The sequence below is a fragment of the Osmerus mordax genome, chromosome 12, assembly GCF_038355195.1.
Source record: "Osmerus mordax isolate fOsmMor3 chromosome 12, fOsmMor3.pri, whole genome shotgun sequence".
NCBI lineage: Eukaryota > Metazoa > Chordata > Actinopteri > Osmeriformes > Osmeridae > Osmerus > Osmerus mordax.
The window spans coordinates 11,904,547-11,918,432 of NC_090061.1; the positions used below are offsets into that span (position 1 = coordinate 11,904,547).

A 13,886-nucleotide genomic window follows, 5' to 3' on the forward strand; every position below is an offset into this window, starting at 1 on the left:
GCCATTGCTAAATTGTTATCAGTTGCAAACATCTTGTTTTATTTTTTCATCCTGATATTTGTCTCTAGAAATGAACAGACACTAAAATATCCTTCTATTTAGCTTATAAATTATGAAGTGTAATATATTCTTCCAGCAGTAGGTGGCACTACATGTAACCTCAGTAGTGTAATGGCAAGTTTCCTCACCTCACTCTGGTGTGAGAATATCATTAGATCAATAGCCATTTGACTTGATACTTCTTGTTTTGAAATCTGATTAATAAAATGGTACTCTAAGTTGTCAGGGAACATCTGAGAAAAAAAGCTGCGTTGATTCTGTCTTAACCTTGTTTGGCCCAGTCCGGAACACCACGCTGAATGAGCCAAAGAACACAGGATGGACCCTGAGCAGTGATGCAGTAGGAGATGTGTGTGTTTTCAGGGAGAAGGGGGGGGGGGGGGGGCGGGGGGTAACAGGTAGTGGGTGAAGCGCTTCTGCTGGGAAGGCAGGATTACATGTTTGACAGATGGACAGCTACAGTCCATCTTCAGTCATGAGGGGGTAAACTACAGTTATGTTTCGCCCACTTCCCTTTGGCATCCTCCTCCTAAACTCTCTCCCCCTCTCTCCCCTCCCTCTCTGGCTCTGCATACCTCAACCTCATACTGGAAGGACAGAAATAGAGCAGTCACAATCTCTCATGCCGATGCCAGCACGATCCTCACTGGTATAGAGTCATTTGACTTTAACACTTTGTCTGCACAAGACACCTTGCCATGTTGCCCTGGTTATATTTGTATGTTATAGCTATTTTATATTCTATTTTATTCTAAAATGTAATATTTTAGTCCCTTAGTATTAGTTAGACTTTGTACCTTTAGTATTAGTTAGACTTGTACACAACTTATTTAAGATTCTTATATGTTTAATTTCATGGCGAATAAAACCCATTCTGATTCTGATTCTGATTTCTCATGAAGTAAAAACTCTCACCTTCTAGTCATTCCTGTAAAAGCAGGAGTATTTTACATTCCAGGACATATCTAAATTGATTGGGTTTAGTAGTTTAGTTTGCTGTTTTATAAAATAAAACTGTGAATAAAAATGGAAAGAGGTGTGTTATCTTTGCGAGGAATGGGACATAATATACAGTGTCTGCCACGGTACATTTTTTTTAATAATATAATAATATAATATAATATAATATTTTTATAATATAGTCATAACATGATTTATTTTCTATCAGTTTGTGCCTAAGCTTAATGTCTGTGGAAAAACACGTTTGGTAAATTATTTTATTGTATTGAGAGAACTCATAACTAAGGTAGGCCTACTGATGAAAAAGAATGATGCTCTTGCGCATGCTTTTGCAGCATATCCTGGAATTTATCCAAATAGGCAAAAAGACTGCTGCAAAGAAATACTCAAACAGAATAAAACTGTCGTGCCTCTTAATCCATGTAAGTGAAAACAAATGCCATTCGAGTTTTTTTTTTATAAACTCAAGAAAGGAGACTTATTTCGGTAACTACGTTAATTTACCGTAACACTTCGTCGTGTCTTCCCGGTTGAGCACAAGCTTTTGACACGCCGCCGGAGATAGCCGCAGTTACAGTATTACGTCAGACCCGAGGACAGGGAACGGGACAGCTGGAGTTTCAGCCGGGCGAGACGCACCCGAGATAGCTGAGGACAGCAGGACTGCGGCTGGACACTTGCACAGACATTCATTCTTAAAAGGTAAGATAACTCTCTTGCTGTGTGTTGACTAAATTAGTTAAAGCTGGAAGCAGGTTTACGTAGCTACTTCGATATTTAAAGTTACGGTTTTAAAAGGCTTTATCAGAATTACATGGGATTAAAATAATAAGACAGCAGTCTCCAAGTACATGTAAGATTGTAGGTCTGAGTGAAAATAACTGATAAAGATGAGCAATATAACATTTAAAATACACCCCATCTTGAATGTGAGATGACAGTTTACACTTAAGTCCTAAGCTAAAGATGAAAGAATTTTGTGGACAGAAAGACATGGGTGTGGTCTTGCTTCAAGTCAGTAAAGTAAACTGCATGCAAAGCCTACCGAATAGCTATAGCACACTCTATCTTTCTGTACACGTCTACATCTCAAAACTGCAACTTGCATTTGTATTATAAATGCAAGTTGCAGTTTTGAGATGTATTATGTATTCAACTGTCCATTCTTTCCTAGTGTCAGATCAAATTTTATGTTTTAAACCCAAAATGTAATACAATGTAAGTCTCATTTCTTTTATGTGGGTCTTAAATAGTTATGGTATCATTATTTTCCCATCTGTATATTGGAACACACATACTGAGTACACAGTTGTGGAGTTTTACATCTTCACAGAATCCAGAGAAGGGCTACATTTGTACAACTTTATTATTTTATTAGGTTAACCTTTCTCAGTAGAAACATTGGTGCAGACAGAAGCTAGCTGCCAAAACATGCTCACAGAAAAGTGTTGCTTAAAGTAGGCTAACGCCAGCTCTCCCTGGGTGAACATTGGGTCAAGTGATTTCATTTAAAATGGCCTCCATGGGCCCCTTCTGTCTGTCCCTGTATAATCTTGTTACTCTCGATGCAAACAGCATTTAGATGACTATGCCATACATGGACAGCCCTTGCTCAGCATGTTCTGTCTACAAGCAAGAAAATCGAAGGCAGGACAGGTGGCTTCCAGTGACTAAATGTATTGCACTGTCCATCCAAAGATGTTTGGATTTTTTGCTGAATGTGTGCGCTATTGTGTGCAATGGATCTACGCTGACTACAGCATGCTCTTTTGCCTACTCATCAACAGCTAGTTTAGGAATGGATGCCCTCTGAGTTAGCTGTCAAAACGTGTTTTGTTGTATCATCTAGCATTCTCACCTCATCGTACTCCCCTGTTTAGGTTTCATTTCCTGTTTATCCTTGAGACAGAAGAGCAGCTATGGGAGGGGTAAGTGTGTCTCTTCCTATCCTCTGGTTGAATCCTGTCATGTGCTCATCAAGACTCCAGCTGAGGCACCACAGAGGAAGAACAGTATCATCATCGATCATGTCTCAGAGCCTGTAGCTTTTGGGATATTCAATATCAGTTTAGCGATAATGAGGCGTGCAGAGCTGGGAGCCAGGTATTGTTGGCAGTCTTTCCTCTAGGCAAAGGTTCATTGTGCATTGACACTAGTGTAGAATTTCAATGCTTTATGGTGTACCTGGATGGGTCACTGACAGACAAGGGCTTTTTGGAAGCAGCGTTTATGACAGTGGGGTTCGGGGTACTCAACAGTACTAAACCCTTGTGCACTAGCAGCCTTGATGCTTAGCTCATGCGGTGTTGAAGCATATTTGTATGGCCTTATTTGGCAACACAAAGACTGTTTGGACAAAAGGCTGTTGCCAGGGATACAGGTTTTTTTGGACCTTGGTTGCTAGGTGGGTAAGACCTCCCAGCTGTCCCGAGGAGTGATGGTCACCGTGGTAATGCTGTAGCAGCGGTGTGGATCTGAGCATGTGTCTTGGGCCCTTGTCTGGACAGATATTGGCTCTGTGCCTCAGTGCAGTAGAATTCTCCCAGCAGCTGCTCGTAGAGCTGGTGAATGTAAGCCTAAATGCAGGGAGAACATTTGTCTGGCATGTTTCCTTCTGATTAAACCCTTACCTTTGAGCTAGACAACAGAGAGTATTCTGCATCTAAATGACACCGATTAGGATAGAGATCCTGGATCACTCAAATACATGTGTTCAAAAATGTTATTATCTGTAATCAGCGCCATGCTGAATGTAGTCTTCAGAACACGTTTGATTTGAATGACATGCCTTAGAGGAGCCATTTTGGATTAGCCTTGTAGAGGTCAGTATGTTTTATTTCAGCCCCTGCAGACTTGAATGGGAGATTTCTCTCTCAGGTCTATCTGTGTAACCTGACCTCACGTGGAGCCTCTATGTGCCCATCTGGTGGGGGCTGGGAGTGGGGGAGGGTGGCAGGGGGATATGTGTCAGCTGTCTTGCAGTGAGACCTCTGCCACTCCAGGCCGAACCCCAGGAGGGAACTATACCCACCCTGGGCAGGTAGCACTGCCTGCTGACAGGTCCCCCCTCCCCCTATTCCCTATCCTGCACCCACTCCTCCCTTGCGTATTGTGAGAAATACTTTTAGTTAAGTCACCCAGTACAATCATTTAAAAGGAATATTTCTCGTCTTTCAGGGTTTCCGAGGTACGATTACTGACGCTCCAGACTTTGACCCCAGCGCAGATGCTGAGACTCTCTACAATGCTATGAAAGGCATAGGTGAGTGGCAGGACACTGACCGAACAGTTCCCCATGGCAGCCGGTTATGTTCCGTCTACCATTTTAGCTGTTCCAAGTATACCTCCGTGAATGTTCATCATCCTAAGGCAAAACAAGGAACCAATGTACAAAGATTTGGGCTTCTTGTTTTTTGATAGCGGTAGAAATGGTGTTTCTTGTGTTTGGTCCCATGCTTCACAGGCAGCGATAAGGAGGCCATCTTGGACTTAGTCACCTCCAGAAGCAATGCACAGAGGCAGGAGGTCATCGCAGCATACAAGTCTAACTTTGGACAGGTAGAACAATCACTGTCACCACCTCTGTTCATGACACCCTTCCGACAGGAATCAAACGTGTGTCAATGTTTTATTGTGTCACGCGCTAGGACAGCATTTCATGAAATGTCCCTCCTCCAGGACCTGATCGATGACCTGAAATATGAGCTGACGGGCAAGTTTGAGCGTCTCATCGTCAGTTTGATGAGGACTCCAGCTCAGCATGACGCCAAAGAGATCCACGATGCCATCAAAGTAAGAGTGTAAACACTTAACCCGTCCTCTGATCTTACGCAACCACAGAGGGATGGAGCAGAACGTTCTGTTTAGTTCATTTTGACAAATTTCTGTGACTCAGTCGCTTTATGATCTATCATGGTTGCAGAATCTTTATGTTAGAAGTTTGTGATTTAGCAGCTGAGACTGCGTTTTTAACACATCTGATGATTGACAGGGGGCGGGGACAGATGAAAAATGCTTGATTGAAATCCTGGCATCCAGAAACAATGATCAGATCCACGACATGGTGGAGGCCTACAGGGAAGGTACACTCCCTTATCCTTTGGGGCAAATCTTATTGTCCATACATAAATACATAAATATGAAAAAGAGAGTGTCGTACAGAATGTTCTTGTTTATCTGCAGCTTATGGCGACATCGAAGAGGACGTGATAGGGGACACTTCAGGACACTTTAAGAAGATGCTGGTTGTTTTACTACAGGTCAGTTCAATGTTGAAGCACTGGAAACCAGCAATGCTATCGAGGTAAACAAAGGCTTGTCTATTTGAACCACAGTGTTTTCAATGCTGTACATATTAGCTTATGTACACTGGGTGACTTGTCCAAGTTGTAAACCTGGGGTTGTGTCTGTCCATACAGGGGACCAGAGATGAGTCAGGTGTGGTGGACGCAGACCTGGTGGAGCAAGATGCACAGGTGAGGGTCCTCAACACCACTTACCCGGGTGACTCCTCCTCCACAACCTCACCATGAATGACCCCTCCATCAGCTACTGACATCCCCTCTCCCTCCCCTCTCCACCTCACACCTCATCCCCCTCTCATCGCCTTGATCCAGGACCTGTTTGCTGCGGGGGAGGAGCAATGGGGGACGGATGAGGCCCGATTCATCATGTTGCTGGGAAACCGCAGCGTGACCCACCTCCACATGGGTGAGAATTGGCCTGGGCCACTTAGCATGGGAGTGTACATGTACACTCTCACCATGACCCTGACCCTCCATGACCCTCATCATCCACTGGGTTAAGGTTAGGGTTCATCTGTATGTCTATGATGACGCATTATTGAATGTCAGTTTCCATGATAGCTCAAACAACCTGTTGCCACAGCTAGTTACAGACATGTGTCTGTCCACTCTTGTCTGGCAGTGTTTGATGAATACCAGAAGATTACAGAGACGTCCATAGAGGACAGCCTTAAGAGTGAGCTCTCCGGGGACTTTGAGACGCTCATGCTTGCTGTCGGTATGTGTAGCCTCGGTCTTTAAACCACAGTAGCCTTCTGAAGTCTGACCTCCATTTTGTTTGTCTGTTTATGATGAGTCACCCGTTCACCTCTCCATCTGTCGGTGTTTTGCTTCCCCACAGTGCAGTGCATCCGGAGTGTTCCTATGTTCTTTGCCAGGCGCCTCTACAAATCAATGAAGGTAATTCAGTTCAGACATGCTCAAGGTGAAACTAGCTCCTTAGCCAAGCCTGTAGCTGGTCAGTGACAGAGTTCAAGCAGTCTGGGGACAAAAGAAGACTTGGAGAAGGACTGGATGTTAATAGTCACAGTGCGGAATAGTCTGAACATGTATCTGGGGGAAGAAAGCTTACAGAAATAAGTTTGAGTCTGAAGGGTCATGGTCAGGTGGAGGATGGGGGCTCAGGGCTGGAGGAGAAAACTTGCAACAAATGTTGTGTCTGTTCTGGAATAAACAGTAATGACAACAAACCAGGTACACAATGTCGATTTGGAACATACAGTACATCCTGGACTAGCTCACTACCAAAGAAAATTGTCACAAATTCGACTTGGACCAGTAATGTGATACCTAATAGCTACATCCTTTCTAAATGACAAGGGTCTTAGCAGTGTTCTCCTTCATCTACAGGGCCTCGGCACGGCTGACAACAGTCTGATCCGGATAATGATTTCTCGCTCCGAAATAGACATGCTGGACATCAGGGAATGCTTCCGTCTACGATACGAGAAGTCGCTGTACAACATGATTCTGGTGGAGAAGCTTTGACTTACTGTTAAATCTTACTGGTTCAATGTTGTAATGTGCAATAATCATATTTGATTTGATTATTTGAACATTACATTTCAACATTTATTAAACATTTCCAATGCAACAGGATGACACTTCAGGAGAATACAAGCGGACTCTGCTCAATCTCTGTGGAGGAGATGATGAGTAAGTAGTGGGCTAAAATTGCGTCCTGCAGTACCCAACAATGGCCAGGTGGTGGCCACAGTACTCCATAGCCCTGTTAGATCCTAACGTCTTACATTGACAGAATCATTGAATTATTGTCAGAGGAAGCATCACAGCAAGGAATTTAAAGTTTCATTATGAAACTCTGTTTTTCCCTGTAAAAACATCCGGAAGTACCTAAATAAATTAAGTGAAGTTGAAAGTGTATTATTAGTGTATTAGTCCAGCCAGCCAGGAGCTTTCTAAAACTGAGGTAACACTCCCTGACATGGATTGTTTTTTTAAACAAGCAAGCTAAATGAATGGAAACATATCTTAGACAAAGCGTATTCACATGTAAATGTGTTTTCCTGGAAACTTTTCTTGTGTTGTCTCGTGATAAAATGTACTTAGCAAGGGAATTTGTGGGGTATATCTGAAGTTGACTTATGGTTACCAAATTGGTCCTTTCAGCTTAGCTGGAGAGTTCTTCCCTGAAGCTGCTCAGCTAGCCTACAAGATGTGGGAGATGAGTGCCACGACCAAAATCAAGGTTAGGCCCCTCCGAGTCCTCTTCCAGGGTAGCTGTATCACCGCATGTTTGACCTGGCAATGGCATGCATTTAATTATCCCTGCTAGCATCTATCTCTCTCTGTGGCCCCACCTCATACTGATAACACCATCATGCTCACACAGCACAGCCTTTGTCAGACCCCAGATACCATCAGAATGCTGTCCGTTTTACAAATTAGAGTGCTGAAATACTGCCAGTCTTCTATTACAATGCCCCATGTCCAGGCACAAGACGTTGGCTAATGCCACAAACATCCCAGGGTTTGAGCCAGCAGAAGGAAGTCTCTCTCTCTCTCTCTCTCTCTGTCTCTCTCTCTCTCTCTCTCTCTCTCTCTCTCTCTCTCTCTCTCTCTCTCTCTCGGATGACCTCATTTGGTTGTTTTTGAGTCTGTCCTCGGTCTGCTATCGCTCGTGTCATGACACAACCCTGAAGGAGTACTGACCCCTTCAAATGTCAACGGAATATTGTCACAATGGCTTTATCTGGGAAACAACTGGCAAAACTTGCTTATGAAATAGATTATTTCAATACGATAGCTGACATGTTATGTTCCAGACTTTTGCATGTTTATAAAAGTGACCCTCTGGACATAATATCCTACAAGGCAATGGTTGGTAAAACCACTTTGCTTTGCCTTTGAACAGCGTGTGTGTAGGTGTGTATGTGCGTGTGTGTATGTGCGTGTGTGTGTATTAGGTGCTGGAAATTCAGATTCAGTCTTACTTGCTCTCATCCTCTGTTCAGCTAAGAGCAACAGTTTATCCTGACTCCGATTTTGATCCTGCCAGTGATGCTCAAGCGCTGAGAAAGGCCATGAAGGGATTTGGTATGTGGATTTGGTACTTTCTCTTTGAAATTTACAAAACACTAATGTCAACTTCTATAAGATAACAGTTTGGATCATTTTTGTTCGGCTATAACTCCTACAGGCACTGATGAAGATGTCATTATTGAAATTGTCGCTAAGAGAAGCAATGAGCAGAGACAAGAGATCAGACAGGCCTTCAAGTCACTTCTTGGCAGGGTAAGATAAAGAGGAGAAGGCTTACTCCACCATTACACATTTTAAAATGCCCTGAATACATTGTAAATGTGACGCCCCTATTGTCGGTTGTTTAATATCTGACCTAGGCCTCAGAAATGCGTGGGCTTTGAAAAATAAGATAACACTGTTTTAGTGAGTGGGTGGTGACCTGAAATTTGTTTTGTCCCAGACCACTGACAATATTTCTGTAATTCCCACAAACACCACAGATAAGAGCCTCTGTCCCTGAACATGCATTTTGAACCTCCCCCCACAGGATCTAATGAAGGACCTGAAGTCAGAACTGTCCAAGAACTTAGAAAGGCTGATCATCAGCCTCATGTTGACCCCGGCAGAGTTTGATGCCAAGATGATGAGGAAAGCCATGGAGGTACTGTAGTTACGAGGACAAGATGAGACAATGTTCTGGGTGATACATTACGTACATTAGTGTGTTCCCAGATAAAGCACAGAAGGAGGGATTGATAGATCTGATCCAGTCAGAATCAAACCTCATAGGAGAATTTTGTGGCCACAAAACATGCCACACCGTGTAATTACGCACAATTTATTATCAGATTGAATTTCACAAAGTGTTTGGAATAAATTAGATGAATAGTTCTGATCACCAAGTGGGATTATGGGAGAAAGTGACCAGGTGTGATTGACAGCCAGTCTGCTCTGACAGGGTGCTGGCACAGATGAACACGCTCTGATCGAGATTCTGGTCACCAGGAGCAACGAGGAGATCCACGCCATGAACGATGCCTATGAGCTTGGTAAGCTACTAGCTTGCCTTAGCCCTCAGCTTCCTGTGACGTATCTATGACCGCCTTCAGGGGAAGGCCCTTTGTGTACTGACTGTTGGGCCCATCAATATGCAACTGGGCCAATCACCAGGTGTCTGATTTATTAATGTCAAGAAATGGGATGTTTTACAGCGTACAAGAAGAGCTTGGAGCATGCCATCCAGTCAGACACCTCAGGGCGCTTCTGTCAGATCCTGGTGTCACTGCTGCAGGTAATCTGCTTCAAAACATACACTGTGATAATAATCAATATTGTAATAAATAGAATCAATCATACAAAGAATGTGTTTTTATTATGAGATTGAGGTCAAATTTAGTAGAAGAGAAATGATGTGCACACAAAATCAACATATATTAATCGGAAATGCATCGTTCATGGTGTTGCCCCGTTTTTATTAATTTTGGTGACTAGTTACCTGTAAGTTTAATTGGGTAGAGACCAATCACCTTACACCAAGTCGTATTGCTTTGGTCCACACAGGGAGCTAGAGAGGAGGGGCCTGCAGACTTTGAGAGAGCTGACGCAGACGCCCAGGTGAGTGTTCAGGTCTGTGACACACATTTTAAAAGTTTAACACTTGCAAAAAGCTTTGCTACTATTGTTGTTGTTGTCTTCAGGAACTCGCAGATGCTTGCAATGCAGACTCAGATGATATGGAGATCAAGTTCATGAGTATTCTGTGCACCAGAAGCTTCCCCCATCTTAGGAGAGGTAGGCCACACGAGGAGAGAGAGAGTGGAGGACCCACAGGAATTCAGGCCCTGTCATGTACAGCATTGTGTCACAAATACTGCATTACTGATTCAAGCCTAAACCAAATACCTACAATGGTGTTTAAATGTCAGATCACATCTTGAGCCTGACCTTTGATGTTTGACGTCTCATTCTTTCTCAGTGTTCCAAGAATTTGTCAGATGCTCTAACAAGGACATTGAACAGATCATCAAGAAGGAGATGTCTGGAGATGTTAAAAACGCCATGTTTGGCATAGGTAAGGACCAGCCCACTCTCCAGGGGTGGAGGGGTTGGGGAGGAAGTGGGTATACTCTCAATGTAAAATGACATTTGAGCTGGTGAAGTTGTTCTACTGTGTGTAACTCTCAAATATACCTGTGTATTCTGCTTCTCTGCAGTTCGCAGTGTTAAGAACCAGCCCTCTTACTTTGCCGACCGCTTGTACAAAGCCATGAAGGTATTGTTGTTTTCAACTCGACCCCTCAGCCTTACACCTTACAGCACCTGACTTCTGTAGCTACAGCAGTTGTGGATGCTACGGCACTGTAAATAAGAATCTTGCAATATAGACATTGTTTCTGTGGATGATGGCTTTGTTACTTGTCTGTGACTTTGTCGAAGTTGTAGTGAGTGCTACAGTAACAGTGGTAACACTGCATGTGAAGAAAGCCTTTCTCTTGCGCTGTAAAGGGCCTTGGCACAGACGACAGAGCTCTGATACGCATCATGGTGTCCCGCTGTGAAATCGACATGTTCAACATTCGCAAGGAGTTCAAAGACACGCACGAGGCCTCGCTCCATGAATTCATCCAGGTAGAAACCATGGTTGTAAGTCAAAAACCTTTATATGTCTATTAACTCACTTGTTTGTTGTGTACAGTACTGTCTCCCTGTCGCTTTCTGTCTGTTCTACTTACATATGTTTGTGCATAGAGGATGTCTGTTTGTCGTTGTGTGTTGCACATCCTCCTTTTGGCGGGGTGGTGGGGAAGGCAGCTCTAGTTCTTCCGGAGGATCAGGGCTACGGCTGCTGCACAGCTGTTTAGGAATTTCCCCCGCACGCTTGACTTCCTCTCTAAACTCTAAAGTGGCCTTTGTTGTACAGTTAGATACAACATAAAGATGTAGACTGTAAAATTGGACTGCTTATACTATTAGCTTAATACTAACTTGAATATTAGTACACTATCTTTTTTGTCTGGGTTTGTTTTTAGATGGTGCATGACACTAATTTTACTAATGTACTGCATCATCTCAACTAAATTCTCAAAGTCTGAAATAATTTCTTATGTGCAGGATGTCTTCCTGCCCTTAAGAAAGTATTTAGTGTGTGTTTAGGACTGAACCAAATTCTGTGTTAACTCATGATGTGGTCTCTCTGTAGGGTGATACGTCAGGAGACTATCGCAAAACTCTGCTGCTGCTGTGTGGAGGAGAAGACTGATGTTACCAAGTTCCTGGAGGGTTCAAGGATGTTCTAGAAACATCCGATCCGTCCGAACACGCAAACTCACCTGACAATCTACCAGTCAACTGTGCATTGAGTTTCATGAGATTGTGCCACTTCTCTGTGAAACCAAATTACCAACGACCTCCAACCTCCCAAATCTCTCAGCTGTCTTTTTTTTTACAGAGCAAAATTGTGGATTCATTTGAAATGTGCCGAGAGAAAGTACTTGGCTACATGTCTAATGCTTACCTATAAGTGACCTTTTAGTATTTTAAATGGTTCTTTCACATAGTTTGTCCAGCTAGTAAATACTGTATAAGATACAACAATGCTGTTTATTTGAATTAAAAGGAACGTGTCAAAAACTGTACTTCAGTATTCTTTTTATTATATTTCCAAAAGTTTTACTCATATTTGTAATGTTGTTAAATTTTATAACAAAAATGAGGTTGGATCTCCTTACTCACTTACTCACTTCCTCCTTCCAGACCAACATACAGTATAGTTTGGGTTCTAGATCTACATACAGTATGGGTTCCAGTATGGGTTCTAGACCTGCATACAGTACGGGTTCCAGTATGGGTTCTAGATCTGCATACAGTAAGGGTTCCAGTATGGGTTCTAGATCTGCATACAGTAAGGGTTCCAGTATGGGTTCTAGATCTACATACAGTATGGGTTCCAGTATGGGTTCTAGACCTGCATACAGTAAGGGTTCCAGTATGGGTTCTAGATCTACATACAGTATGGGTTCCACTATGGGTTCTAGACCTGCATACAGTACGGGTTCCAGTATGGGTTCTAGATCTGCATACAGTAAGGGTTCCAGTATGGGTTCTAGACCTGCATACAGTACGGGTTCCAGTATGGGTTCTAGATCTGCATACAGTAAGGGTTCCAGTATGGGTTCTAGATCTACATACAGTATGGGTTCCAGTATGGGTTCTAGACCTGCATACAGTATGGGTTCCAGCATGGGTTCTAGATCTGCATACTGCAATATGCTCTAGGAATGGTCCTGCGACTCATTACGCTGAGCAGTAGGGTGTAGTTGATGATTAACTCTACTGATGTTGGCAGTAGCAGTGGCATTAGGAAACTCCCTAATAAGCAAACTGATTCTACACCCGCATAAACTATAGACAAGGTTTTACTAGCCTTGAAAAGTCAGAACTGTTGTTCTCTTTCCACTGTTATAAAATACTGCTGCTCATAAAACAACTTGATTCCAGTTTACAGTAATTGACTACTCTAGCGATTCACAAATAAAACTTTAAAAAAGTATTTAAAATGTTTCTCTTTCAACTAACTTCAATTCTTAAGCAAACTAAATATACGATTATAACCAATGGTTATAATTTATTGTATATGTTAAATTGGTGATTTAGTTCCTCCAACATTCTGCTGTCCTTAAAAGTTATATCTGCACCACTGCAAATTATATTCTCAGTGTACTGTATTTGACATATGAAGGTACGATATGTGGATTGTTGCAAAGAAAGATGTGTGTTTAATTTGAAATTAGAGAGGCAGATCATTTTTATACAATACATCCACCTATAAGAACAGACAGTGACAACATATTCTTTTTGTACTATGTATTGGATCCAATAGACATCTGTAAATCGACCCTAAATGGTCTTTACCTGTCTGCCTCAGCCTGCTGTGTGTGTGTGTGTGTGTGTGTGTGAGAGTGTGTGTGTGTGTGTGTGTGTTAGTGTGTGTGTGTGTGAGTGTGTGTGTGTGCGTATGTGTGTTTGTGTGTGTGCGTATGTATGTGAGTGCAGCTGTTGTCAAGCCATCTTTGAGTTAAAAGAGGAAAGAAGAAAAAATGACTTGAGTGGAGGAAATCCCCTGCAGTAGGCCAGAATCCTAAGCAGCAGATACAGTCTGCAGCTCTCAAATGCATATTACAGAAGCGAGGACGCTGCATACACAGTCTTAAACATCTCAAAAGTTGTCCACGAGTGCATATTAAAGGATTACATTAAAATAACAGATGTTGGCCTTGCAATGCATGCCAAATGACCTTGTTTGCTGCCTTATTCCTTTTGACAGCTTTGTAAGAGGAACCTTAGTTCTGTTCCGCAGTGATCATGTAGTACTGTTTGAGCTATATATTGCAGTTCTGTTAAATGCCTAGAGTAAAGAAGAAAGAAGCGGATAATCAATATTTCCTATGCTGGTGCTGTTTACTATGGGCAGGCCATGTAGTTGGACAGAGACCAGGTTCCCCTAGCTCAGGCTGAGAATATCTGGGCCTTTCACTATGTGGGAAATTCCCATGTCTCTACATTAAAGTAGCTTCCCCC

General features: G+C 42.7%; 1 protein-coding gene across 2 annotated transcripts; it reads left to right on the plus strand.

Moving 5' to 3' along the window:
• The first annotated feature begins 1,602 nt into the window (after positions 1-1,602).
• anxa6 (annexin A6) lies at positions 1,603-11,944 on the plus strand. Of its 2 annotated transcripts, none has more exons than XM_067247364.1 (25): positions 1,603-1,722; positions 2,901-2,948; positions 4,198-4,282; positions 4,484-4,578; positions 4,699-4,812; positions 5,012-5,102; positions 5,203-5,279; positions 5,439-5,495; positions 5,637-5,730; positions 5,947-6,042; positions 6,166-6,224; positions 6,675-6,797; positions 6,922-6,980; positions 7,455-7,533; positions 8,300-8,381; positions 8,485-8,579; positions 8,857-8,970; positions 9,268-9,358; positions 9,521-9,600; positions 9,870-9,923; positions 10,007-10,100; positions 10,285-10,380; positions 10,523-10,581; positions 10,815-10,952; positions 11,509-11,944. In XM_067247364.1, exons 2-25 carry the CDS (start codon positions 2,940-2,942, stop codon positions 11,566-11,568), a joined length of 2,001 nt encoding a protein of 666 aa, XP_067103465.1. In that variant the 5' UTR covers positions 1,603-1,722; positions 2,901-2,939; the 3' UTR covers positions 11,569-11,944. The 2 variants fall into 2 exon arrangements, with proteins under 2 accessions (XP_067103465.1, XP_067103466.1); XM_067247365.1 differs by having other exon boundaries at positions 10,815-10,937.
• The last annotated feature ends 1,942 nt before the right edge of the window (positions 11,945-13,886 follow it).

Coding starts and splice junctions, on each gene's coding strand:
- anxa6 (XM_067247364.1), top strand. Junction 6,225..6,674: donor GCCTCTACAAATCAATGAAG/GTAATTCAGTTC, acceptor CTTCATCTACAG/GGCCTCGGCACGGCTGACAA. Junction 10,953..11,508: donor TCCAGGTAGAAACCATGGTT/GTAAGTCAAAAA, acceptor GTCTCTCTGTAG/GGTGATACGTCAGGAGACTA.